Source organism: Daldinia caldariorum (assembly GCF_022478825.1).
Source record: "Daldinia caldariorum strain CBS 122874 unplaced genomic scaffold F4812scaffold_35, whole genome shotgun sequence".
NCBI classification, from domain to species: domain Eukaryota; kingdom Fungi; phylum Ascomycota; class Sordariomycetes; order Xylariales; family Hypoxylaceae; genus Daldinia; species Daldinia caldariorum.
Window position 1 is genome coordinate 47,873 of NW_025953071.1, and position 26,726 is coordinate 74,598.

At 36.1% G+C, this 26,726-nt stretch overlaps 6 protein-coding genes and 1 non-coding gene across 7 annotated transcripts; all 7 read right to left on the bottom strand.

The window, feature by feature from the left end:
• Nucleotides 1-242: 242 nt before the first annotated feature.
• Nucleotides 243-4,680, bottom strand: F4812DRAFT_448723 (uncharacterized protein). The gene is made up of 9 exons (XM_047935887.1): nt 4,210-4,680; nt 3,345-4,141; nt 2,643-3,266; nt 2,150-2,590; nt 1,913-2,047; nt 1,334-1,852; nt 1,234-1,263; nt 703-1,047; nt 243-629 (listed from the first exon to the last, which is right to left on the bottom strand). The coding sequence occupies exons 1-9, from the start codon at nt 4,415-4,417 to the stop codon at nt 372-374; spliced, it is 3,357 nt and encodes a 1,118-aa protein (XP_047785230.1). The 5' UTR covers nt 4,418-4,680; the 3' UTR covers nt 243-371.
• Nucleotides 4,210-5,942, bottom strand: F4812DRAFT_448737 (SH3-domain-containing protein). The gene is made up of 2 exons (XM_047935888.1): nt 5,658-5,942; nt 4,210-5,579 (listed from the first exon to the last, which is right to left on the bottom strand). Exons 1-2 carry the CDS (start codon nt 5,718-5,720, stop codon nt 4,821-4,823), a joined length of 822 nt encoding a protein of 273 aa, XP_047785231.1. The 5' UTR covers nt 5,721-5,942; the 3' UTR covers nt 4,210-4,820.
• Nucleotides 5,943-6,458: 516 nt separating this feature from the next.
• Nucleotides 6,459-8,425, bottom strand: F4812DRAFT_294989 (2-methylcitrate dehydratase). The gene is made up of 3 exons (XM_047931176.1): nt 8,022-8,425; nt 7,137-7,914; nt 6,459-7,079 (listed from the first exon to the last, which is right to left on the bottom strand). Exons 1-3 carry the CDS (start codon nt 8,328-8,330, stop codon nt 6,466-6,468), a joined length of 1,701 nt encoding a protein of 566 aa, XP_047785232.1. The 5' UTR covers nt 8,331-8,425; the 3' UTR covers nt 6,459-6,465.
• A 577-nt stretch (nt 8,426-9,002) lies between these two features.
• Nucleotides 9,003-9,101, bottom strand: F4812DRAFT_t157. Its single transcript has one exon. It is a non-coding gene; the product is annotated as a tRNA-Leu (tRNA).
• On the bottom strand, nt 9,094-11,404 carry F4812DRAFT_295180 (uncharacterized protein). Its single transcript, XM_047931179.1, has one exon. The coding sequence runs from the start codon at nt 11,058-11,060 to the stop codon at nt 9,246-9,248; it is 1,815 nt and encodes a 604-aa protein (XP_047785233.1). The 5' UTR covers nt 11,061-11,404; the 3' UTR covers nt 9,094-9,245.
• On the bottom strand, nt 11,173-14,008 carry F4812DRAFT_448756 (DNase I-like protein). The gene is made up of 2 exons (XM_047935889.1): nt 13,189-14,008; nt 11,173-13,079 (listed from the first exon to the last, which is right to left on the bottom strand). The coding sequence occupies exons 1-2, from the start codon at nt 13,326-13,328 to the stop codon at nt 11,750-11,752; spliced, it is 1,470 nt and encodes a 489-aa protein (XP_047785234.1). The 5' UTR covers nt 13,329-14,008; the 3' UTR covers nt 11,173-11,749.
• Nucleotides 14,009-14,721: 713 nt separating this feature from the next.
• F4812DRAFT_469685 (kinase-like domain-containing protein) lies at nt 14,722-16,845 on the bottom strand (the record flags this gene model as incomplete). Its single annotated transcript, XM_047938897.1, has 4 exons — nt 14,722-15,357; nt 15,490-16,027; nt 16,080-16,641; nt 16,843-16,845. The coding sequence occupies 4 exons, from the start codon at nt 16,843-16,845 to the stop codon at nt 15,288-15,290; spliced, it is 1,173 nt and encodes a 390-aa protein (XP_047785235.1). The 3' UTR covers nt 14,722-15,287.
• Nucleotides 16,846-26,726: the final 9,881 nt, after the last annotated feature.

Consider the following 26,726-nt stretch of genomic DNA (forward strand, 5'->3'; position numbering starts at 1 on the left):
GATTACCTATTTGAGGAACTCTGCCGAAGTGAACGGTCTACTTTTCGGGTTCTCGCATCATTTAGAGTGAGGCTACTGTTATTTACCTTCCATGCATTCCTGTTGCTACTATTCTGGGGGCGTGTTGGAAGCTAACTGCCAGAAGCCAGCTGGCAGCCGACGCTACCATGTCCGTGTATCTCGTCACTTTTTAGTTGCCATCTTTCTGACAGGTCATGCTTTGGGTATCACTAGACGGAATCTGGGATAAATCTTTCGCCATCGACGAAAATCTCAATTTTTCTATTCTGTTTGCTGAATACTAGGTAGGTGCGCATCTGGATGCGACGTAGCTCTACCCCTATACACGGTCTTGATACGCAACCTGCCAGCTACGTATCTTCGCTACTACTTTCGAAAATTGGCCCGAACCTACCATAACGGAGACCTCCACGCCTCCTAGGTACTGTCCAGAAGCCCGTGAGTACACCGGCTCCCTCTGGAATTTGGCATAGCTTTGCCCCGGCAACGCCAAGTTGATCAGGACAAGATCGATCAAGGATAAATACGGTTCGCTTAGTGACACGCCTATTAATCTTTTCAAGACTCAATACCGAAAAGTCTATTTTTTGGCCAGAAGTTGTTAAGAACTAGAGAATAATCATTAGTGATATCCACTGGGTAATTCGCGATTATAATAAGCCGGTGGGTGGCCGAACTCACATTCATATATAGAATATGGTTCTGTCGGGTGCCTCCTATCTCCACTCGTGCTAGCTTATCGTCAGGAGAAATGGGTATTATTTTGGCCTCCTTTAAGCCGATACCAAGAGTGACAGACCTGCCATCTTCGTGAATAAAGCAGATGCCAACTAGTTCATTTGTCACGTTCCTGTACGTGACTTGGATGGCTACAACCGGATTCGGGGACCCATCTTCACACGTATCCTGCATAAACGCCCTTTGCGCGACTGACCATGAAGGGAGTAAGTACCCAGCTGAACCCATAAGTAGTCGTGAGCTAGGTCTGTCCGTTTTCGATGTATGGAAGACACGGATATGGTCCCACTGCAGCAAAAGATATTAGTACTCATAAGTCATATTAGATACTAAGGAGTATTAGGGGCGGTTGGATTACATGAGCTCTCAAGGAGTAATTTATCCACTTTTTAGATGAAGCCAGAGAGTAAGAGGCGGGGCCACTATGAAAGGGATCCGACAGAATAGAGAATAATAGTTACCATGAACACTTACTTGGTGATTATACCCCCAGACGATGCTGCTCTTTATCCCCTAGTCAGTAGAAAAAAAAGGGAGGGAATCGCTTCTAGACGATATATGCAATTGGACTAACCAGGTACTCATATGGATTCTCCCGATACTCCAGGCATATTTCTGCGTTCCTATGGTCTTCTTCAAATTCCTTGGCGATGCCATGAGCGGTTCTAATTTGAAGCTTCCTAAGCGATCCATACTTTATTTCCTTATACTGATTTGGGTAATCGTGCCATGTTATCACTTCTGATATTCGATCTCCTAGAGGGATTTCAAACGACCCAATCTCATTTACCCATTGCCCTACGATGATTGGTATGGCACAATCATAGTATTCGAGCCAGAGGCCCGTTATACGTCTCGGTGAGCCAGTCTCCTCCATATCCCCTACGGAAACGCGGACTTTTCGAAGGCGCGATAAGACTGCGGTGGTAATGGCAAACCCTCCCGAATATGTCAACATATCTTCAGCTGAAGACAATGTTTCCGAGGTGATAGGAACATAGTGTGTTACAGCTGCTTTCTCAGGAAATAGTTGCGAGTCCTTATTTAAAACCTGGCAGCGTGCAGAGAAATTTCGGAAGTGTCCTAGGGGTGACTTGATGTGCCATATTTTAGCTAGATATAGACAACAAAGTTTTCGTGACGGATACCCTACCTGGGCCTTTGCGTAGAATGTCGTGAAGCACATTCCCGGCTTAGCCTGCAACACGTAGCCGTCTTGCTCGGCGCCCTCGACATACTCTTTGCCGTAGAGACGAAACTGCATCTCTCTTCCTAAACCTGTAGTAACCTAGGATAAAGACAAGCTTGTAAGTCATTTCCATTTTGACAAGCGCTGCTATTACGAACATTCCACCCAGCAGGATAGAATGTGTACGTGGATAGATCATACCGTGATAGCCGAGATTGCATCTGAACAATAATTGACTGCGATCTTGGTCATAACTTCACCGCCTGGCCCGTCGATTGGGAAGCCTTGCCGAATTGCGGGTGTGTCACCTAAGTCGTTCAAACTGTTCCGAAAACTCTTGCGCCCATAGAAGCGCTCGCTTCCATCGACGTAGGAAAATAAAATGCCTACGAATACCGAAGGATAGTTCCCCATTAACGCATCAATTCTGACCAGTGATCGTAGTAGCTGCCCATTAGTTCCGCCAAAGTTCATGTTCAGACACAAGTTGAAACCCCGTGGAGAGCAAGGAATAGAAGGCCACTCTGGAAAGAATTTTGGAATACATGGATTCCAAATTTCTGTCGGGTCAAATTTTTCGATATACGATTGAGTACTTGCTGCCGGTTTCTCTATGAGTGAGATGGAAATAATCTTGCAGGCCTGATATAAGAATTAGCTATGTTGCGTATCGTAGACATTCGCTATAACGTACGTCAAACGCGAGGTGGAAGCCAACGCATTCCGTACTGCAGCCCGGTATCAGCGTGCATATTCCGGTCCTGGGGTCAGGAAGTTCCATATTCCCTATTGAAATAGCGTATGGACCCTGAGACCCTTGAATATGTAGACGCAGTCCGACCAGACCCTTCGCCTCCATTGCTGCCTCAATATGCTTTACGGAACTGTGAGGTTCTAGGAATATTTCGTGTTCATTGCGCAAATTAATAAGCCCGGCCTTGCAATAGACAAGACTACTTGGATCAGCGCCCAATAAACGGAAACCACTGATATAAGATTTTCCATTGGAATACACAAATGAAGCTCGTAATCGTTGGGGTATGGAGCCTGAGTGGTGAGGCCAAAGGAAATCTTGACGCCTAAAAAGTCTACAACCTAAGGATAACGACTCCGTACTGTTTGCATTGCTAGGATAGAAAGACGCCTCCGCGAACACCGTTTGTTGGGGGAAATGCGCTGGGTTACGGCATAGGGGCTCGTCTAGGCCGGAATCATTTTGTAGACGCACGTATAAGGAGTCTGTGATATGTTGAAATATATGATAAATACGACGCCGGTTCCTAAAGCCATGGAACAAGTCCGACCTCAATGCGCCTTTCTACATAACGAATGTTGTTAATTTGCTTGTCCAAAAACAAAACAAGACAGAATTTTCTTATAGAAATATGATACGTACGGCTTTGAGATATAACGTGCGCCAATCTGTAGGTCCACGGGGCCTTGGGTTGGAAGGACCAGCAAAGACAAACCCCATTTCAAAATCTGGATCGAACCGACTAGACCAGAACGTCTGATCAAGCAACTCTGGGGGCGAAAGACTAGCTGTATGCCTTGAAGCGAGTCTTAAGTTGCAAACATCTCGACTTGGTAGATGGGTAAGGATAAGTACGATAAGCTCTCTTGGTAGAAGCAGGAAAGGATCTGACACCGAGTATCCCCTATGAATCACGCATGAGTTTGCCAAGTAAGCGTGGAAAGATTTGACTTCATCGTCGAGGCTTTCTTCGTCAGGTACGAACTCTTCGGTTATATCACCCGTGATGAAAGAGTAACTGGTCGAATTCACGCGGGTGAAGTAACTGCTGCTTAGTTCTCCATCCCGTAGGTGGAATTGACTGGCGTGCCCGTAATCGTGACCAGGAGCTAGAGTCTCGCTCTCGACGCTTACGGGAGTATTGATAAGTAGAGCAAAGAGATGGCGTGCCAAGTCGTTAACAGATACCTGGCGGTAGTGATTAACACGATCTCTAAGAAGATCCCAGCAGGCATCATGGATGACATAGCACCAGTATTCAGCAGGTTCACGTTGCGGATAGCCGACTCGATGTGTAGCGAAGTCACGGTGTAGATCTTGGTGCGGCTCGTAGTCGTAGTAATAACTGTCATAGTTGAGAGGAGAGATGACGTTTCCCTCGATATCGAGCCATCCAACGCCCGTGATAAAAGGTTCATCAAATCCTCTTTTAGTTCGCACTAAAAAGGAGGTTGTTATATTAAGTAGTATCAGTCTGGGCAGTAATTATTTCTTGATAGGTACATACAGGCTCGAACTGCTTGCAACCAATTAAGGCGATAGTCAGGATTTGCCACGGTTAGGTTATCGTGAGGGTTTAACCATACGTCGACTAGGATGTCGCAGAGAGGGCAGAATCGAGACTTATTAGACATGATGAAGGTTAAACGTGGGTTAGGATATGGAGCGTCAGATGGGTTTGTGTTGGGGATGTTTGAAAAATTGCAACCTAACATTAGGTACCTACCTCCTACTTATACATCTTGTGTATTGTGCAAATGGAAGCGGATGGGTTGCCGGATTCCCTGTCAATTGTGAAAACCTAGGTACCTACCTTATTTGGTACCTATCTACCTAGGTATGTACATAAGGCGATTAATAAACCTGATCAAGTTACGAATATATTCCTACACCTATTTTGGTGATAAAATACCTTGGGTAGATAGGTATACATCGCATCATCCCAAAGCCACCAGACCAAAAAAAAAAAAAAAAAAAAAAAAAAAAAACCCCTTATAAGAATCCTAATAGTACCATCAATCCGGGCATATAGACTACCACTGCGGTCTTAATATAATTCGTTACGGTTGGTAATAGAAACAACCACTTACAAACCAGACATCCATCACAAAACCTAATCTAGAATATGCCATTCACAATCTTACCACCAAGCGTAGCACCAGCACCGAAGATGGCAGCATTTCCGAGCTTCTTGCCAAATTTCTTACCATTCTGCTCCAGCTTGCTCGGTTCGCCGGGTGTGCTGGGACTACCACCTCCTTGCGCCACAGCCATGGGGGGAACTTGTGCGTTATACGGGTTCTGGGCCTGCGGCGGTGGAGGATATCCCCCGTTGCCTCCCGGCGTAGGCGTAGCGTACACTGGTTGAGCAGGGGCGTAGAATCCCGCTTTCTCGCTATTGTCTAACTCGACGTAATTTTTAGGGAAGATGCCCTCGGCATTCGTCCGCTTGTTGCGTCCCATCCACCAATCATCATTCATATATTCATACACAGCAATCTTGTCATCGCGCTCGAACGACAAATCCCGGTCGTCAGCGGCCTGGTATTTATAGAGCGCCTTCGCATGTGCGATGATCGGTTTTGATGGAGGCGGCGCCGGAGGTCCTGCGCGGGCAGGGAGCGAAGGAGGACCAGTTGAACTGTAAGCCGGAGGTGCGGGCGTGGGTGTCGGGTTCGGATTAATTGCTAAGTTGGTCATCGAATTAACAGGCGGTATATGTTGCGGCGGGGGGCCTGGTGGATGTGAAGCGACAGAAGCTCCTCGTGCTACTGGTGTAGGCGCGCCGGAGAGGGAGGTCTCTGCAGGGAGCGCCCTACTGATTGAGTTGAATACGTCGTCCGTCAAAACTCCCTTCTCGAGAAGATGCTCAAGCTCCTGGAAGCTAATTAGCAATAAGTTCACTTATGGTGATAAAAGGATATAGGAAGGATTGGATCTGTCTATCTAGCATACATTTTTTATGAGACGGAGCGACTTGTTAGTCGCAATGATCTCCTGGCGATCGAGGGTAACCATTTTGTTAAGACGAGTCGGCCAAATGGTTAGTGTATGGTTATCCAGTCGTAGAACTGAACGTGATAAGAGCCGCCGGGAAAGAGACGACGGCGATTTAGTCTTATTTCATCAGCTCGGAGAAATTTATATTATTCGAAGAGAATCATCAATGATGTCCTAGAGGTGATGTCTCAAAATTGTAGGATGCTATGTAATTGCAAATGACAAAATCAGAAAATTTATTGTAACTTTTTAAAAAGTTGCGGCCGCTCGGGAGACAGGCAGCAGACCTCTAATTGTTGGTGGAAAGACGGGAAACGGGAAACGGGAAACGGGCAGAGGCAAAGCCCCGCCTTTCAGCACACGAGATGGTGGCTGTGCATAGGGTACTTACCTCCAATCCCTTGAATGAAACAAATGAATCCATCCATTAATTGATCCATCTGCATTGCCTCCAGGTATTGTACTTGCCGAAGTTAGGTACCTAAGGTAGGTACAATACCTCATAGGGATTAGATTACGTGTACCTATTGGAAGTTATGAAGTTACATAACTTCCAATTAGTACCTAACCTTGGCCTATGTTCATCCCTTTCTTTTTCTCCATGCACCGAAAAGAAGCATGGTAGCTCATATCAATATCGTAGACTGCCCAAAAAAACAAGAAAAAAAAAAAAAAATCTCTGGGCTACGTATTTGTGTACCTATAAACGGAGGCATATCTTGATGTCTTGGCTTTTAACGCGTTTCTAACTAGATCCGCAAATCTAAACAAAAGAGCTATTCTTCACAACATATTTGTCAACATATTCGTCCACAGCCATAGCCTCCAATTTCTTGCCGTCTATTCCCAGGTCGACAAGCTCCTTGACTTGAGACTCGGAGAAGTGTGGCTCCAGGTGTCGCTTATACTTGGCCAGGATGTGCGGCTTAGCCTCTTCTCTCCTCAGGCGGTGTCCTAGCGGAGCCTCGACGACAACCTCATCGAGGATCGTGCCGTCATTCAGCTCGACTGTCAGCGCGTTGGAGATGGTACGTAGCTTTGGGTCGTGGTAATCCTTGGTAAACTGCGGGTCCTCGACACACTTGATCTTCTGACGGAGCGACTCGACTAATGGGGACGTTGCCGCCTCGCTGCCGTCGGTATAATCACCCGCCTCCAAGCGCCCGAACACGAGCATGACCGAACACATATACTGGATACAGTGATCGCGGTCCGCAAAGTTGTCCATCGGCTTGAACTGCTTGTCGATAATTTGGGTGCACGCCTCATGCGTCCTGCAGGTAATGCCCTTGATATCAGCTGCAGATTTACCTAGCTCTTTCAGTTTGTCGTGGATCTTTTGAGAAGCCTCGACTGCAGTCTGCGAGTGAAACTCGGCTAAGAAAAGACTAGTTAGTAGGGCGACAGCCTTTTAAGACTTGGCATGATACGAACCTGGATACGAGACTTTGAAGAGGACGTTTTCCATCACGTAGCTGCCATAGGGTCGTTGGAACTGGAATTTATTGCCCTTGAACAAAACATCGTAGAAACCCCATACCGGCGCAGATAAGACGGTAGGAATACCAGACTCGCCTTTTGCGACTTTCAACGCAAGGTTGACGGCCCTTTGGCAAGCGTCACCGGCTGCCCACGACTTTCGGGACATGGTGTTGGGAGAGTGTCGATAGGTTCGCAAGCTCTGTCCGTCGACGAAGGCCTGGGTGACAGCGGCGGCGATTTGCTTCTCGCTCAGCCCGAGCATGTGGGAGACAACCGCGGCGCTGGCAACTTTAACAAGCACAACGTGGTCAAGACCAACCTTGTTGAATGAGTTGAGTAGTGCCAGACAACCCTGGATCTCATGGGCCTTGATCATCCCTTCTAGAACATCCTTGACAGTAAAGATCTTGCCCCCAGCCAAGTTGCCTCCAGCTTTATTGGTGCGATTGACCCAGTCGGCAACGGCCAATATAGCGCCCAAGTTGTCGGAAGGATGTCCCCATTCAGCAGCCAACCAGCAGTCGTTGTAATCAAGCCATCGGATCGCAGCACCAATGTTGAAGGCACCATTGACGGGATCGAGGACGAAGTCGGTACCAGGGACCCTAGTGCCGTTAGGAACGACGGTTCCAGGGACAGTTGGACCAAGCAGCTTAGCGCATTCCTTAAATCGTAGACCTTCCAGCCCACAGCCCAGAGTGTCGAGGAAGACCCATCGCGCGGTGTCAAACTATATATATTTGGAGGTTACATGTCAGCTAAACTCGCCCACGGCGGCACCGATTTCCACTTTGCACGATATCGGGCAGCAACATAGGTAAATAAGAAGGGACCTACAGCTAATTCGGAGTCGATTGGCTTGGTCACGTAGTTAGCGATGTCCCTGATCTCGGGATCGTATTCCCTTGTTGCTTCTTGAGGCATCGGGGAAGCGGATCTCTGGGGGGTAGTTGTTGAGAATGAGGAGGACGAAGCGGGAAAGCGGGCGTAGGTGGTGGGGTGAGTTCCTCGTATCGTAGCTCCAAGTTTAACCGTTGCTACGCGCGAGGACGGGGTTAGAGGGGATGATGTCCTTTGCAGGATGGTTCTTGGCTGCAAGCGCAGTGAGCGGGAGGCCGATAGGAGACTACGGTTGACTGAAGACATTTTGCACCGGTCGTTGGGCTCAACAAATCATTTGGCCAACGTCAACCAAGGGGGAGGGAGTTTTGGAAGGAAGGCCGACTTATTAGTACCCTAGGTAAACCGTATATACTAGGTATTTATTTACATTAATCCCTCGGTATTGTATTGTACAATACAATACGATTAATAACTTGTAGCGTAACCCGCTTACATGCGGCCAATGGCGGGGAAGAAACCCCAGAAAGACAAGGAAAACCCCATAAACTTGAAAATCGATTGTGTCAGTCAACCTTTTAACAGGTTGGTTAACCTAGGCAGGGTTAATATAATTCCATCTTTTTTTTTTTTTTTTTTTTTTTTGGTTCTTCTCTACCAACCTTAGGTACCTTTGGTACCTAGGTAGGAAGTAAGTAGACAATCCGGGTTTGATGGTACATTTGGGCGACCTTTCTCAAAACCAAGTCTGAACCTCGGCTGTTTGTTGTTGTCCAACGATGGATGTCAAACGTCAAAATGATAAAATGGTGGAAACTGCTTAACATAGTATAGCTGGCTAGATAGAGTATGGGGAAATTGACATTTACGTAATTGCTTCCGTCCCTAAACTTAATATCCATCCTCCACATGTCCATAAAACGAAGTGCCAAGACTAATGAGAAAGAAAAAGAAAAGACTAGAAAAAAAATAAACGAATGACAAGAGTGGGACTTGAACCCACGCGGATTGCTCCATGAGGATGTAGGAATTAAGGTGACCTTAACCTCACGCCATAACCAACTCGGCCATCTTGCCTTAAAGATTTTGATTGCATTAGCCCTTTATATACCACAGTACCACAGTACAGCCCCTTTGCCTTGCGCATTGCACCCTCTCCACAAAGTGATTAATTCCTTACACAACGACCGTTATGATGATTTCATGGTGATTTCATGGTGATTACCAGACGACGGCACCTCTAACATACCCGCAATCCACAAGCTCCCGAAAGTTCTTCTCCAAACACTTCAGCATGTACCCATCCAAATATCCTCCGCTACCGAGTATCTCAACAATACGATCGTAGTCAAACTCCTCAGATGGCCGAGAGCACTTCTCCAGGATCCTCTTCAGGATAGCACTCCTGCATCTTGGATCTTTGGCTGCTGTGTGCAAGCTAAGCGCCATCAACGACTGTTTCGTCACGCTCGTGTCTACATCCTCATCGTCTTCATCGTGCTTGTCGTCCTTATTTTCTTTCTTCAATCTCTGAATAATCCCTACGTATTCATCTCTTAGCTCTTTTAATACCCAAGGCGCATCCTCGTAGCGGTTACCTCCGGGTTCCTCGTATCCCTCTTTTCCCCTCCACAGTACAGGAGATGGCCGCCAGCGCCATATAAACGTGTTAAAGTCTCTCACGAGCCACGGCGGGAAAGCCTCGTTACCGACTGATCTCGGTGCGGCGTACACGCCGTCCCAGCCCACGATTGCTTTGATATCACCTTCTTTCGACACTATGATGTGGCGCATGCTCAGGCCCGGGTGTGTAAGGACAAACCTCTTGCTTGACTTGCTCCATCTTTCTTTGCCTTTTGCAGACCTTGGTCTAGAGGGCTCACGTATAAGGCCTACAAGGAGACGAAGCAATTTGTCAACGCCCATTGTTGCCTCGGTGTCGCACGGGAATCGGTCCAAGGGCGCAGTGTACATTTCCCTTACGTCTTTGAAGGGACCTACCGGGGCGTATAAGGGTACTCGCTCGCAATGCTCGTTGTTGAGCCAATGATTTACCATGGCTTGTATATTTAGCTCTCTGGAGGGTCCTACGCCAATGAGTATCCCACTGCCGTCGAAAACGGGCGCTCCTCCATGTTTAAATTCGTACTTCCCAAGTTGAAGCATCGCCTGCGCCAGATTCTGTAGGACCTTACTCCTCGTCGCCCTGATCCGCTTCTCATCAAGCCCATCCTCACCCCTACCAAACCATACCTGGTCCAGCGTCAGGCCAGCTACGTACTCCATGATCACGTAAGGCACGTGAATCTCGTTATGAGGGGAGGAGTCGGCATCGATAATCGCAGGCACTGGAACGTTGGTCTCCGTGCGGAGCGTATAGAGTACGAGCGCTTCGGTAAGTAATGTCTCAGCACACAGTTCATCCCATATATCCGGCGTACCGTTGATGGGGATCTTTATCATCCATTTAGTAATTTCCTTGCCCCTTGAATCGAAGAATTTGATCGAGTAGAAGACGTGTGCTGACCCGAACAGTGGTCCGTCAATCTGAGGTAATCGTAATGGAGATGAATTATTGGTGGATGTGAGGCCGTTGCGAGCCTGTATGATACCAAGCGTAAAGGAGGCGATCGCTGCTTTATCGATATGTGACAATATGCCAGCGTACTCATGGTATTTCTTCTGGATTCTCCCCTTCCGCTCTAAAGCAGCGTTTTGGTTTATCTCCATCGGTGCAGCATTGGCCAGTGCATCTCTAAGAGACGGCATATCTTTCCCTTTTTTTGCGTCCAGTTCTTGGCCATCCAGCTTAACTTCTCGTCGCAATAATCTTGTCAGCTTCGCTAGGTCCGTCCATTTTCTCCTGCCGTCTAACCCGCCTGCATAATCAACATGTGATTGACATCCGCCAATTTTCAAGGACAGCCCGAGAATCAAGCCCAAATCCACACGTTGTTCCCGAGCCAGTCGATCCAGTTCCCCTTGGCGCTCCAGGCGAGATCGCTTTACGAAGCTTTGTACAAGAGAATCTGTCATAGCTTCTGAGAGGAAAGCCTTTCTATTTTTTCTTTCTCTTTTTTTTTCTTTTTGTTTTCGAAGAATGGAAATGGGGAAAAAAAAAAAAAAAGAGAGTAAGCTACATGATACAATGCTATTGACTAACTTTGCGAAGAGCAGTTGGACATAGTTGTTTGTAGACCTAGTAAAATCGACAAAGACTTGGTGATGATGCGGGTGGCGTCGGTTTCCGTATCCGGAAGCTATTCCAATATTCTAAGATAGTATAATTACCCGAGCTTGAAAGTCCAGCAAACTTCATAGATAATTCTAAAGTATTCCTAGCCCTCAATGACTCTTCTAAAGTGTATATAAAACAGCATCTTTGGTCTTTCGATAAGGGTATAATAACAATTAATTACTGCCACTCATCCCTCTGAGGAACCCATCTAATAATAGTGCCAATACCGAAGTCACCCGTAGTCCACCATTATACATTTAGTGCAAGAGGCAAAAATGCGGGTTAAAAATAACAACAAAGAGACAACATGGATCTCTAATGATATGTTTATCGTAGTCGTGGTTTAATCGAACCCGAAGTACGACCGTACTTAAGCAGGGTCACTTAATACGCTCGCCTAGGTCCTCCTAACCTACGACCTGCGCAGTCCTGCCCAGCCTGCTAGGCAGCCAGTCATCTGTTTTGCAAGGTGTAGCAAAGCTGGTATCTATCGAGACCTGTACCACCAAGTACCAAGACCGACGAGAAGCAGGGTAATAAACACCACGAGACCCTCTTTCGACTGTGAGATCAGCATAGACCAACCTATGGTCGACTCCCACTTCCGAATCTGAGCTCGACGTTCCCAGGACTGAACATCGATTGGGAATGGGAGCAGGACGCGAGGGTCAGGTAAGCTACTAACGCTTTTCGCTCTAAGCTCCACCTCTACAGCAGAATTAGGAGGTATCAGGCAGTTGTTCTCAAGCATCGGAACCTCTACGCGCAAGAACACCGCTTTATGGTCGCTCGATCTCACGGGAGGAAGTGCATTGTAAGCTAAAACATCCATACTCTTATTGCCGACGATCTCCCTAGCCCACCAGGGTATCTCCTGGAATAGAATGCGGTCGCACCAGCTAGGCCATCGATGAGGAGCCCACGACCACTCGACTTCATCCATGTCATCATCCTCGTCCCCGGCAATCTCGATCCCGGCATGAGGCTTTGGCTTTGGCGATAGCACCAGCTTATAAGTCGGCGGGAACTTGATTTTCGCCTCGGATAACCCGTGCAATGCGCGACCAGCCGCTTTCTCAGCAGTAAGCTGGTCGTGAGCTAAAAAGTGAGAAAAGTGATTGGGACTTTCGGGCGCATTATCGGGATTGCGATCAGGAAATACCGAGTCCAGGGCTGGCGCACTGTCGGATATACGATAGTTTAGATCACCAGCAATAAAGAGGTGAGCACTGGGCTTATATATGGAAATATCGTGCAGGGACTTTTCGGTTCTATCCTGTGAGAGCAGAGCTTGCTGGGCTTCAGATTCACCGTTATCATTGTTATCCCGGTGACTGAATTGTTTTGCCTGCCTCTCTGCGTATTTCTTGGGATCATCAAACACGAGACCCGAGGCTATACTCTCCCAATTCTTGTTTCTCTTTTCGAGATTCCACTCCATAGCGGCTAGGTGAGCACTGACGAAGGTGAGTTCTGTCGATGCTAGTAAAGAACCATCTGCATCCCTTTTGTTATATTGCAGCCGAAGCCCGACAGCTCCTTTGTTGGCCATGCCACCAGCACCAAACCCGATCTCAGTAGCCCGTAGGTGCTTCACCATGTCTGGGTCTCGAGCGAAAAGTAAAATGCCTGTCATACCGACATTGCGCATGGTCACCAGCGTGTAGGGGTGGTCTTTCGGGAGATTCTGGCGCTCCACTTCTGCAGCGAATTTGGCGGCTGCAAGGTTTACGGCCGACTCGTAGCGTTGAAAATAAGGATTAAGCATGTAGGAGCCGATAAAGGCCTGAGCTGAGGGTGCCATTTCCTGGAGGGAGCTAGATAGACAGTTAACTATGTATGGTTCGGCTCACTGCTTCACTGCTCCATGCACTCCTTGCACTCCTTGCAACCTCGTGTACCTCGTGGTATTTGTATGGTACTTACATGACAACCAATTCTGGAAGACGCGAAGCATTCTGTCCGAATGCATTGTATAAGTGTCGAGCAAAGACAGGGGCGTGGATCTGGCGCTTGGCAGCATTGAAAGTGAGTATGAAGACGTCCAGCGTCGGAACTGGATCCATCTTCGTAGACGAATTCGAATAAAGCTATCGGCGTATTATTTCTTTCCTTTCCTTTCCTTTATTTTTTCCCCTATTTTCCTATTTCCCTTTCCTTTCCCGTATGCTTCATTGGCGTTTTGGGGATATTACCTAATGAAGTATGAAATTTGAAGTGTGAAGTATGACTATTTTGTATGTTGTTATATCGTAGGTAGGTTCCCAATGGTGGGACTTATCTTAAGTAGATATTAAGTAGATACTTTTAACTCCTAAGTTAGGAAGGGTCAATAGGTTAATAGGTCAATAAATGTGAATGAGCAAGGGTATCCGGACTTTTGAAACTTTCCTCTTCCTTGCCTGAGTAATAGACATTATGTCATCGATACCCAACTCTCGGCTACTACCTAAGTTACGGATGTTCAGGGTCCTTCCGAATCCGGTTTATGCAAGTAGGTACCTAAGGTACCTATTTACTAGATTTACTAGATTTACCTAAATCTCCATTTCTAGCTCTTCCATTACGACCGCGATTTACTGACATCTTCACTATCTCGACCCTAGGTAAACCCTGCCTAAATCAGGTGCTTCCAAATACAAATTTTACAGGCCATGTGTTCTTCGAGAACGTGCACAGCCTCTCCGGATGACCAGATAGACCCAGAGAGCTTTCCTTTTACAATTGGTCCAAAACTCGACCCCCTTACCTTAACCATGCCTACCTCTCTTATAACTTATATCAAGCTCTAGTTAAATCATTAAACCAAGAACAGTCCAAAATTGTGAATTAATATACTCCTCATGTCGCTCAATGATAATGCAAATAGAATTCATTCTGTCTAACTACCTAGCGTGTATGTTCTGTCGTCATCGTCGCGGAAACCCTCCTCTCCAACCATACTTCTTGAGTGCACCCCATCGAGGTTGTCAATCTACCACGAACATGAACGGCGTCTCTTGTCCAGGCGTTGCGATATTTGTTCCAAATTGTACCTCCTCGGGTGATAAGCGGCCAATAAACCCGGGATTTATGGATACTGCTACTGGCCAAGCGCGCGGAATACATACCGTCCCGTCTTTACTAATCCATCTCAACCTGGTGCAGGGATGCTTCCAACCACTCGATAAAATTTCATCATTATCAACGGCAAGGCCGATAACATGTATCCGTGGTAGGCAAGTTGTCAGCTCCGCCCATGTAAGTAACGTAGGGTTTTGAGACCGAGTCCTGGTCTATGTGGTTTTCAACGAGAATGGCTCCGGGGATCATTATGCGTTGCGTTTGATATTGCTGAGCATCCTGAGACGAACCCCCCACCACTTCATTATAATGTCCCCAGGAGAGGAGACAGGCATAACGATACAAAGTCCGAATGGGAAAATGAACGAAAAGAAACCATTGAAGAAGCGAAAAGGAAACAAAGAAGCTTGTCATATCAGAAGGCTGATCGATCGCATCGAAGGGGCGTCAACCACTCGAAGTAGAACAAGATCAATTCGAGAGTTGTAGAAGCTCGAGCTCCGGGTAGGCATCATCCTCTACTTCATATGCATAAAAAGCAAAGAATTGAGGCTGATATGCCGTGATAGACTTAATTCCATATCGACACCCCGAATGAATCAAAGTGCCGGAAGTGCCTTTCAAACAACCCTAGCCACACCTAAGAAAAACGTCGAATGTGCACAAGTCACAAGTCTACGCCTTCTAGTGTTGCCAGGTTGTTCGAGCCACGGAGTTAAGTCGCAAACCGCGAGTCATCGAAGAACGGAAACAATAGCAATCCATACGATATGAAAGGGATCGTGCGTGGTCCTCTATCCAGCAATAATAGGCGTAAGTCCATGGCGGGACGTTCGTGAGCCAATGCAGAGGGAGAATAATGAGGCTACCACGATTCCGAGTTACTTTCCGTTGTGCAGGTCAACCCTTCGGCAAGCCTGCTACAACGTAACAGTCGTCACCACTGTGAAAATACCGTCGAATCATTTCGGTCGGTAGGATCCAGATGCATATCCAGAGCCAGCACCCTGACCTTTGGAAGCTGATCGCAGCCTGTTACCGCAAACTGAAGTGTCAGCAAATCGTGTCAGCAATTCCTCCGTCTAGCGCTGTAAATCACACCAAACTCGAAGGAAAAATGATTCCTTACTAGGAATGCTTGGGCTGGGCTGGCGAGACACTCACATCCTGTCGCTTCCTCCGACGGCACGGTTGGCTTCTAGAGTGTCAACGCCGGGAACACCGCGCTCGATCACCTTACGGCGAGAGCTGGGGATCGGGTTTGGCTTAACAGCACCAGATTGGGCGGTCTGACCTCCCGTCGCAGCAGTAGTTCGTCGGGCCTTGTCGTCTTCGTTCTCGCCCTGACCCGCCGCCTGTGCAATTGCTTGGGCATTCTTTTGATACTTGTAAACGGTCCAATCGAAAACGTAGTCGTACTGGAATCCTTCACGGACAAAGAGATCACGGAAGATCTTTCGAAGGTAGCTGTAGTCGGGCTTGTCATCAAATCGAAGAGACCGGGTATAGTTTAAGTAGATGGCAAACTCGTTGGGAAAGCCACGGCAGAGAACCTCGGTTGGCGTAGTCATCTTCTTTTCCATGATGCGGTCATACTTCTGCTTCTTGGTAGCAGCCTTAAGGCCCTGCCAAGGGAGGGAGCCTCGGCAGAAGTACAGCATAACATAGCCCAATGATTCCATATCATCACGGCGGGATTGTTCTACCTCAGTTAGCTTCAATGGTGAACAATCCATTGGAAAATATTTACTTACCAACACCAAGATGGGTATTAATAGATGCATATCTGGCAGTGCCAGTCAAGTTCTTGTTCTCACGGTAAGGAATATGGAAGTGAGTCTTGGGGTCTCGGTATTTCTTGGCCAGTCCAAAGTCAATTACATTGACCTGATTACCTCGTTTGCCGATGCCCATCAAGAAGTTGTCGGGTTTGATGTCGCGGTGAATAAATGATTTAGCATGGATATATTCGATTCGTGAAATCAGTTGGTCGGCAAGGAGTAGCACCGTCTTGAGGGAGAACTTCCTGTTACAGAAGTTGAAAAGGTCCTCCAGACTAGGGCCGAGAAGATCTAGTACCATGGCATTGTAGTCGCATTCGGTTCCAAACCAGCGGACGAAGGGGATACCAACGCCACCAGCAAGAGACTTGTAAACTCGAGCCTCATATTCGAGTTGAGGATGCTTCGCCTTAACAGACTCTAGCTTGATGGCGATTTCTTCGCCCGAGATGATGTTGGTGCCAAGATAAATATCACCGAACGAACCGGAACCGATCTTTCGACCGATGCGGTACTTATTACCGACACGGAGATCCTACAGCAGGTCAGCAGTCAGCTCACTTTCCCATCATACTCAAACTTGGAATAAACAAGGCCATGGGGAGGAGACAGGCTTCTAGAGTCACTCTCATGCTGACTATTAGGGGGGTACCCCATCAACGCACACCGACATTCGGTCTCCACTATCTAGACAGCAATCAAGACAACCCATATATATGCTCCACCGCTAGATGACCATGATGACAAAAATAGCGACATACCATAGTAGTCATGTTGACTATTGGGGTTGAGCTACGAAGCTCGACGACGACAGATGAATAAACAGACGAGTCGGAACCTGAGGTTTAATCGACTCGCTGGGTCGATAGGAAAGTTGAATCGAGGTAATTATGGCGAACCCTGTTCAAGTTGTAATTAGCAAGACAAAATCCGGCCGATAGGTAACAGTAATTAATTGATTTGAAGTTTCGGAATAGTCCATTTAGAATGGCTATTCAACATACGAGACAAGAAGAACAACAGCGATTGTTTGGCAATAAAGAGCAATGAAGGAAAGTGCGTCCAAAGTCATAAAATCAAGAGGTAGGCGAGATAAGCAATCAAAACAAATAGAGACAGAGAGAGAGAAGAAGAAGAAGAAAAGGTCTGATCAAACTGTCAATCACAAAGGAACCCCAGGAGGATAGCTGAAAATTGACTGAGGACTGGAATGGAATAGAAGGTTTTCCGACCGGGAGCAGAAGTACAGAGAAGGAAAATATTGTCTTACCTCACGTTTGCAGTGGTTGTAACCAGCAAGTTTACTGGCGTCAAAGAGGAAAATGGAAAAATGGAAATAAAATAAAAATGGAAAATGGATGGAAAGTGTAGAGAGAGGGTGGAGGGCAAAAGATAAAAGTAGAAGACGTGGCCGTCGAATATCGAATTAATTTGGTCGGTCAAGTAACACGTCTCAGTCGAATACGACGGCGAGTGGGTGGTATGGGAAAGATGGAAAGTTAGTGGTTAGGTTCGGTAGGGGGAAGAGAAAAGGAAGAATGAGACGGCGGTGGACGAATTTGGCCTGAGTGGAGGGATGGGCTGGAATGGGGTTGGGCGCGCCTCATAAAGCTGGGCAGGACCGATCCTGGCAGTGATTGGGTTGTTGGCGCGCTGAAAGTGGGTGCAAGCGTCCGCTTGGTTTCCTGGCTGGGCGGGCTGGCTGGTTTAGGTGGTAGGCCGTTTTACATTAGGTACCTACCTTAGTAGGCCTGGTAGATGTTGCCCACTTCAATGTATTGCACTTTACCTTTCTAGTGGACAAATGAATTAAGGCAACTGTGGCTGGCAATTACCCTTAGCGCATACATTCACGTAAAAGAGCATCAGCTTTTGGGGTAAGTACCTAGGTACCTAATATCCCAAGCCTGTGACGATGTATTGTACAAACCTGCATCAAGTACCTAGGTACATGTGAGGCAAGAGCGCAGACAGGTGAGGGTACGTATAAAGTAAGTATTACCACTACGCCCTCTGCGAGTGTCTCTTTACGGGGCAGACGACGGGTAGACGGGCAGCATATACTGAAGTACCTAGTTGGCGGGTTGCTTCATGGATGTCCTTTATTAGCCCCTTATGTTAGTAACAGGATCGCTAGTTTCAGAATATCAGAACTGGCAGTTGTATTTACTGCAATGCTTAATATAATGTTTTTTTATTTTATTTTTTTAGTTTTTTTGCTTTTTACCATAAGGATTAAAATGCTAGAAACAATTTTATAAAAAATATAACAATAAGTTAAACCTTATATTTAATGAGTTTAAAAAAAAATATATAATTAAATAATATTAATAAATTAAATTTTTAAAAAATAATTATAATTAATTACATATACATATATGTAATATATTAAAATAAAATATAAAAGAAATTATAAAAAAATATAATAAATTTATATTTAAATTTATTAAAATATAATACTAATGGAATTTAATTTTTAAATAAATAATAATAATATAAATTAAATATTAAATTAAATATTAAAATATTTATTAAAAAAGCTTAAAATTTTTCTTTTTATATAAATTAAATATAAAATTTAAATGAATAATTAAAAAAGTTTAAATAAATAATTAAATATATAATAATTTAAATAAATTTATATATTTTTTTATTTTATATGTATTTTATAGGATTTTATAAATTTATTAATATTAATAATATTTTTCGAAATTTATTTAATTATTTATATATTTAAAACTTTATTTTTAAATATGTTAAAGTAATATTTTTTATATTTAATATTAATTTATAATATTATTTTATTTTATTTTTATTAATTATTATATAAAAGAATAATAATTTAACTATAATATAATTATAATAAATATTTTAAATTTAATTATTTTAAAAAAAATATATTAAAGTAAAAAATAAAGGTTATTTTAAAAAAAAGAATTAAATTGAAAAAAAGAATAAAAAATTTAATTTCAAGTTAAACTTTTTCTTATTTATAGTTAATTAAGGTTTTTTAAAGTTTTTAATAAATAATTTTTTTTATTTTATTAAATATTTAATTTAATTTTATATTTTATTATAATAAATAATTTTTATTTCCTTTTTTAAAAATTAATGCTTTAATTTTATATTTATTATTATATTTCTTTATTTTCATTAATAAAATTATTAACGTAAACTACGAGTTAATAATTTATACGGGTTAATAATTTATATATACATTTAAAATAACATATGTATTTTAATAATATATTATTTAATTAATTTATAATGTATTATAATAAAAAGAAATTAAATTACATTTTATGTTTTATATTTTTTTAATAAAATTAATTTTTTTAATATTAAGTGTATTATAAAATTATATAGTGTTTTTTTAATATATTATGTAATTACGTTAATAATTATTAATAATATAAATTTATAATATTATTATATAAAGAATTAATTTTTGAAAAAAAGGATATTATTATTAAATATATTATTAAGTTAAATACGTAAATATTCTTTACTTAAGTTTTTTATATTAAAAAAATAATTAATATTATAATTATTAAAAATATTATAAATTTTATTAAATAATATTAAATAATATTAAATAATATTAAATAATAAAAATGGTTTATAATAATTTAATTAATTAATTTATAAAATTAAGTATTATTATTTTTTATTATAATTATAAGTAAAATATATTTTATATTTTAATATTATAATAATAATATTATATACTTTTATATATTTACTTATTTTTTATATAGATTTTAATTATTAAATATAATTATTTTTACATTTTTAAAACATATATATTTATTATTTATTAAAGAGTTAATATATTATAGCTTTATATATATTATAAAAAAACTTTTTTTTAATGTTTTATAAAATATTTTAAGCTTTATTTACGGAAAAAATATATGTATAAATTTTAAAATAATTAAATTATACCTTTTAAATAATAAATATATATGTTTTAAAAATTTAAAAATTATTTTATTATTATTTATTAAAATTAAATATTTTATTAAAAATAATATCTTTTTAATAATTATATTATTAATTATAAATGTAAATTATATTTAATATATTATAAAGTTTTCATAATAAAATATTAACCATTTGTTTAATATAAAAAACCTAAGTAAAAAGTATTTACACATTTAATTTAATAATATATTTAATAATAATATTTTTTTAAAAAAGTTAATTTTTACGTAATAATATTATAAATTCGCATTATTAGTAATTTAATACAAATTAATAACATGGGAACTATATTTAATATAAAAGTAAGGTTTTTAAATATATAATTAAGAACGGTAAAACCTCGGTTATATTAATAAATAAAAGTAATTTTATTAATTTTATTAAAATTATTAAGATTATTAAAATTAAATAATATTAATTAAGGATATAAAAAGTCTATAAGTATATTTAAACTATTATATATTTAATTATTTATTTACATTTTTTTAATTATTAATTTAAATTTTATATTTAACTTATATAAAAGGAAAAACTTTAAGCTTTTTTAATAAACACTTTAACGTTTTATTAATGTTATGAACTAATATCTATTAGAAACGTACTAGTTTAAGTAACAGGAGCGGGGGTCTTTAAAAGCAACGGGTAAACCTCAGTTATAACCACGATCTTATATAATTTAATTAATTTAACTAATTTAATTAATTTAATCAAATTAACTAAATCACTTAAATTAACTATATTATAATATTTTTAAGGAAATGGGATAAGGGGGATAATTAAATTATAAAAGTTAATATATATTTAATTATTTATTTATATTTTTTTAATTATTAATTTAAATTTTATATTTAATTTATATAAAAAAAAAACTTTAAAGTTTCTTAATAAATATTTTTAACGTTTTATTAATACTTAACTTATATTATTATTATTTATTTAAAATTAAAACCTTTATTATTATATTTTAACGGATTTAAATATAAATTTATTATATTTTAATAGCTTTTTAATTAATATTATTATTAATTAAATATAATATAAATATTAATTTTAATAATAATATCCTTTTATTTATATAAATTAATTATGATTTATTTATTTTAAAATATTTATAAAATAAATCTTTTAAAAATTAACTTTTAATAAAAATTAATTAAATAAAATAACGTAATAAACTTAATATATTATCTTTTAATTATGTATTAAAATTAATTAATAATATAATTTTAATAGAAATTAAGTTTTAAATAAGATTATCTAAAGAAAAAGTAAGGGAAATTATTAAAATTAGTAATAAAAGGAAAGAAAAAGCCTTAATTAAGGAAAATTAAATAAACTTTTTAGGAAAGGGATTTTAAAAAATATATAAAATTTATTAAATATTTAAAAATAAAGTAAAAACTTTAAAAAAAGAATTAGCTTAATTTAAAATTAAAAAAGATAATAACAATAACGATAATAAGGATCTTAATTTATATTTAATATAATAGGACTTTATAATTTCGTTATTATTTAATAAAAGATTTAAATCTTTTCCGTCACTTAAATATAATAATATTATAAATATAAAAACTTAATTTAACGTAGTTAAACTTTATTTAACCTTTTTTTAAATTAATTTTAATAAAAATAAATATAAAGTTTTAATAATGTATTAACACTTTAAAAAAGGTATTTTTAAGTAGTTTTAACTTATTATAAATAACTATTTAAATAATATTTAAAAAAAGATAAAAGAATTTAAATATATTTTTAATAAATACTTTAATTTTGAAAATAAAATATAATTAATATTTAGAAATTTACTTAAAAAAACGTTTATAAAGTTATTTAAAACTTTAAATAAATTAATGTGACGAACCTACACTCAGGTCCGTTAGAGTGTAGTAACAGGGGTCTTGATTTTAGGTAAACAGTAGCGATACGAGTCAAGTGTCAATAAAACGTTGAAAGTGTCCGTCAGGAAGGCTTGGAGTCCTTCCCCTTATATGGGTTAGATATAAGACTTAGATTGATAGCTAAGGAAATGTAAATGAATGTCTAGATACATGATGGTTCTTAAATGTCCGTAGGCCTCCTAGGCCTTGAAGTCATCGTGACTTGGGATCTTGTTGGATCTGGTGGATCTGGTTGGATCTGGTCAAGATCCAACAAGATCCACAAGATCCAGCCAGATCCATACCCTCCAACGCGTATTTCCGAGGGTTTTTCCGGTTCCAAGGACGTGGAACCCCGCTTCTTATTATGGAATGGCCTCTTGCCTGTTGGTTTCGTGACAATTAAAAGAGTTTTAAAATATGTTATTAAGTTTAAAAAATTAATAATAATAATTTAATTTCCCAAAAATACTTAATTTAATTACTTTTATAAAAGATTAATTATATAAGTTAAAAATAAAATTTTAAAAGAGAAAAAGCCTAAATATATTAATAAATATATTAAATGCGCTATTATTTATAATAAAAAGTTGTATGAAAGATTTTAAAAGAAAAAAATTAAGAAACTTACTTTTATTTATATTAAAAATGAATTTAAAGAAATAAATTTAAATGCTGTTAAAATGGAAAAACTTAAAAAAAATATAATTAAAATTAAGTGTTATAACTGTAATAAAATAAGATATATATTTAAAAATTATAAAGTACTTTAAAAATAGCTTAATGTATTAGAAGGACGATTTAAGCTTTAAATAGTAGGAGTAATATCCCTAAAAGTATTTAATATTTAAATTTCTTAAATAATTTAAAATATTAAGAATTATATTATTATTATTAATAATTATTATTAATAAAAAAAGTTAAAAAATTAATTTATATTTTAATAATATTTATTATTTATAAAAATTGAAAAAAAAATATAAATAAAGATTATTTATAAGGAATATTAAATTGTATTAAAAAATAATATAATTATAAATTAAAGGTTTAAATATTAAAAAAGATTATTAAAAATAATTTAAAAAAGAAGTTTTAAATAATAATTTATTAAAATAATTATAATAAAAATAAGTTTTATAAAGTTATAAAATTTATAAATAAATAAGAAATTGCTATAAAATAATAAATAATGACTTGTTAAATATATAATATTAATATTGGATAATTAATTAAAAATAATTGCGCTTATATTTAAAAACGAATTATTAAATGAAAAAAAGAATAAAATAAAATTTTTTATATATTTTTAATAAATTAAATAGTTTTAATTCCTTTTATTATAAATTTTATTTAATTATGGAAATTAAAAATATAATACTTTCTAATTATTAAAGAATTATAAGAACGAGAAATTATATACGTAAAAGGAGAATTTATTGCATAAAATATTAATAAATATTTTAAAATATAAAGATAGAAAATATTAGCCACTAAAGTTAACTTAAAGATAGTAAAAATTAATATCTTAAAAATAATATATTTTTTATAAAAAGTTATTAAAATTAAACGATCTTTAAATATAAATGGATAAATTTTTATTTTTAATATTAAAAAACCTGATTTAAAATTAAAAGCGCATATATATAACTTACAGTAAAACTTAAAATATAAAAAATATTATAAAATATTTTGGATTTTATGTCCTTATAATTATTATTAAATATATAACCTAACTAAAAAAAACATAAGATTTTAACTTAAGTTAATAAAAGAATATTTATTTATATATAAATATAAGAATATTAAAAAAGTTCGAATTAAATTCGAATTAATTTCTTTAAGAAATATATAAGTAAATAATATGGTTTTTAGTATTGCACTTTTTATAAAAGATGGACCTTAAAAATATATGCACTATAAAAAAATATAAAAGAATTATGATTAATATAAATATTAGGTATATATAATTTATAAATTTATTGCCTTAAAGAAATATATAAAAAAATATAAGAATATAAAAGTATTTAACGAAACTTTATTAAAACTTATTAAAAAATAATAAAATTAACTTGAAAAAAAGGATTTAAATAAAGAAAATATCTTAATAAACTTTAATGTAATTAAAGTTATTAATAATTATTTATATATTATAATAAAATAAAAGAATTAAAGGATTTAAGTATTAATTAATTATAAATATTTAATAAGTATTATAAGTTTTAATATAATTAATAAATATTTAATTAATTATTAAAAAAAAGAATTATTATATTAAAGGTTAATAATTAACGAACGATTAATTAAATATAATAAAAGATAAATTAAATAAGAAATTATAAATCTCCCGGTTCGGATTTAATAAAAGGAATAATTAATTTCTTTTAATATTATAAATATTTAATATAATATAGTTTTAAAAAAACTTTAATTAAAAATTAATAATTTAAAAATAAATTAATAGAAAAATATTATTAAGTAATTATTATTGGAGTTAGGTACAAAAGGTTATAGACCTAAGTATTGGAAAAAGGTTAATTTAAATAAACCTAATATAATAGTAAAAAAGTATATATTTGTAACCTTTGAAAAAGCTTATAAAGTAATATTTTTATATATATTATAATTTGTAAAATTAATTAAAAAAATAAAATAATAAGAAATAATAAAAAGAAAAATTAAAGTAATATATAATAAACTTATTAACGTACTTAAAAAATATTAAAAGAAATATTTAAAACTATTTGCTAAAAAATTAAATATAAATATAAAAATCTCAAATTATGGACTTTATAATTATAAAATAAATTTTAAAGAAAAATAATTACCTAAATTAAACAGGATATATTTATTAAATGTAAATAAATAAAAGGCATTAATTAAAATTATTGAATAAAAATTCGAAAAAGGATATATATGAAAATCAAATTTATTAATAAGGAGTTTAATCTTTTTAATACTTAAGAAAAATAGAGATAAAATATTAAAGCTAAATGAAAATAAAAATATAATATATAAAAATATATATAATTATTAATATTTTAATTTTATTATTAAATAAAATAGCTATTTTTTATTTAATATTAATAATTTAATAAAAATAATAAAAAATGTAAAATAATTTATAATATTAAACTTTAAAAAGATATTTAATTTAATTTATATAGTTAAGGAAAATAAATGGAAAATAATAATATAAATCTTTTTTAGTTATTATAAATATTTAGTTATGTTATTTAAATTTATAAATGTGTTAATAATATTTTAAAAAATAATTAAAACTGTATTACGGAAATTTTTAGGAAAAATAGTTTTTATTTATTTAAATAATATCTTAATTTTTTTCCAAACCCTTTAATTAATATAAAAAATATATAAATAAAGTATTAAAAGTTTTAAATAAAGTTAATTTATTAATAAATTTAAAAAAAAGCGAATTTTATATATAAAAATTAATTATTTAAGATATATTATTATATTTAAATAAATTAAAATATAAAATTTAAAGATTGTAACAATATAAGATTGGCTAATATTAAATAATAATATTATTATATAATAATTCCACAGCTTTATTAATTATAATAAATAACTGATAAAAGATTTTAATAAAATTATAAATTTTATTATAATTATTATATAAAGGAAAAAAAGAACTTTTTAATGGATATTAAAAGTAAATTAAGTTTTTAAAGAAATATAAAAAGCTATTATTAACGATTTAATAATAAGATTATTTAAGCTAAACCAGTTAAAATAAATTTATATTAACGGATTTAATGCAATTATAAATATAATTTTAAAATAACTTAAAAATAATAGAATATGGTATTTAATGGTATATTTATTTAAAACTTTTAAAGAAGCTTAAATCAAATACCAAACCTACAATAAAGAATTATTTGTTATTATAATAACATTTAAAGAATAAAGACATTAGCTTAATAGAATAAAATAATTAATTACAATCCTTTTTAATTATAATAATTTTAAAACGTTAATAATTACTTAAAAATTAAGATTTAAAGTTTAAAAATAAATAAAATACTTTGGTAACTTTAATTTTAAAATAATTTACGTTATAATAAAAGTAAATATGTAAGTAAATGTACTTAATAGATTTAATAGCGTTAATATAAAAAATATAATAAAGAAAAAAACAGTACTTATATTAAATAAATAAAGAGCATTTATTTTATTAATATTATATTTTATAATAAAGGATAATATATAAATAATACGTATTAAAAAACAATACTTATAGAAAAATTACTTACAGAAATTAAGGTAAGAAATAATATAATTATTTATTTAAAAAAGGTATATATATTAAAAACCTTATAATATAAGTTCGTTAAAAAATATTATAAATATCTTTTATATAAATATTAAAGAATTTTTTAAATTATATAACAAATTATAAGGGATTACAACTTTCTTAATTTACTTAAAGTAATTAAAAAGGTAATTAATAACTGTAATATGTACAATAAAATAAAAGTGGTTAAATATAAATTATATAAGCTTATTATAACGAACTTACATTTAAGTTCGTTAAAATATAATAATAAGGGTTTTGATTTTAAGTAAATAGTAATAATATAAGTTAAATATCAATAAAATATTATAAATGTTTATTAAAAAAGCTTAAAATCCTTTTTTTTTATATAAGTTAAATATAAAATTTAAATTAACAATTAAAGAAATGTAAATAAATAATTAAATATATAATATTTTAAATCTTTGTAAACCTTTTATTATG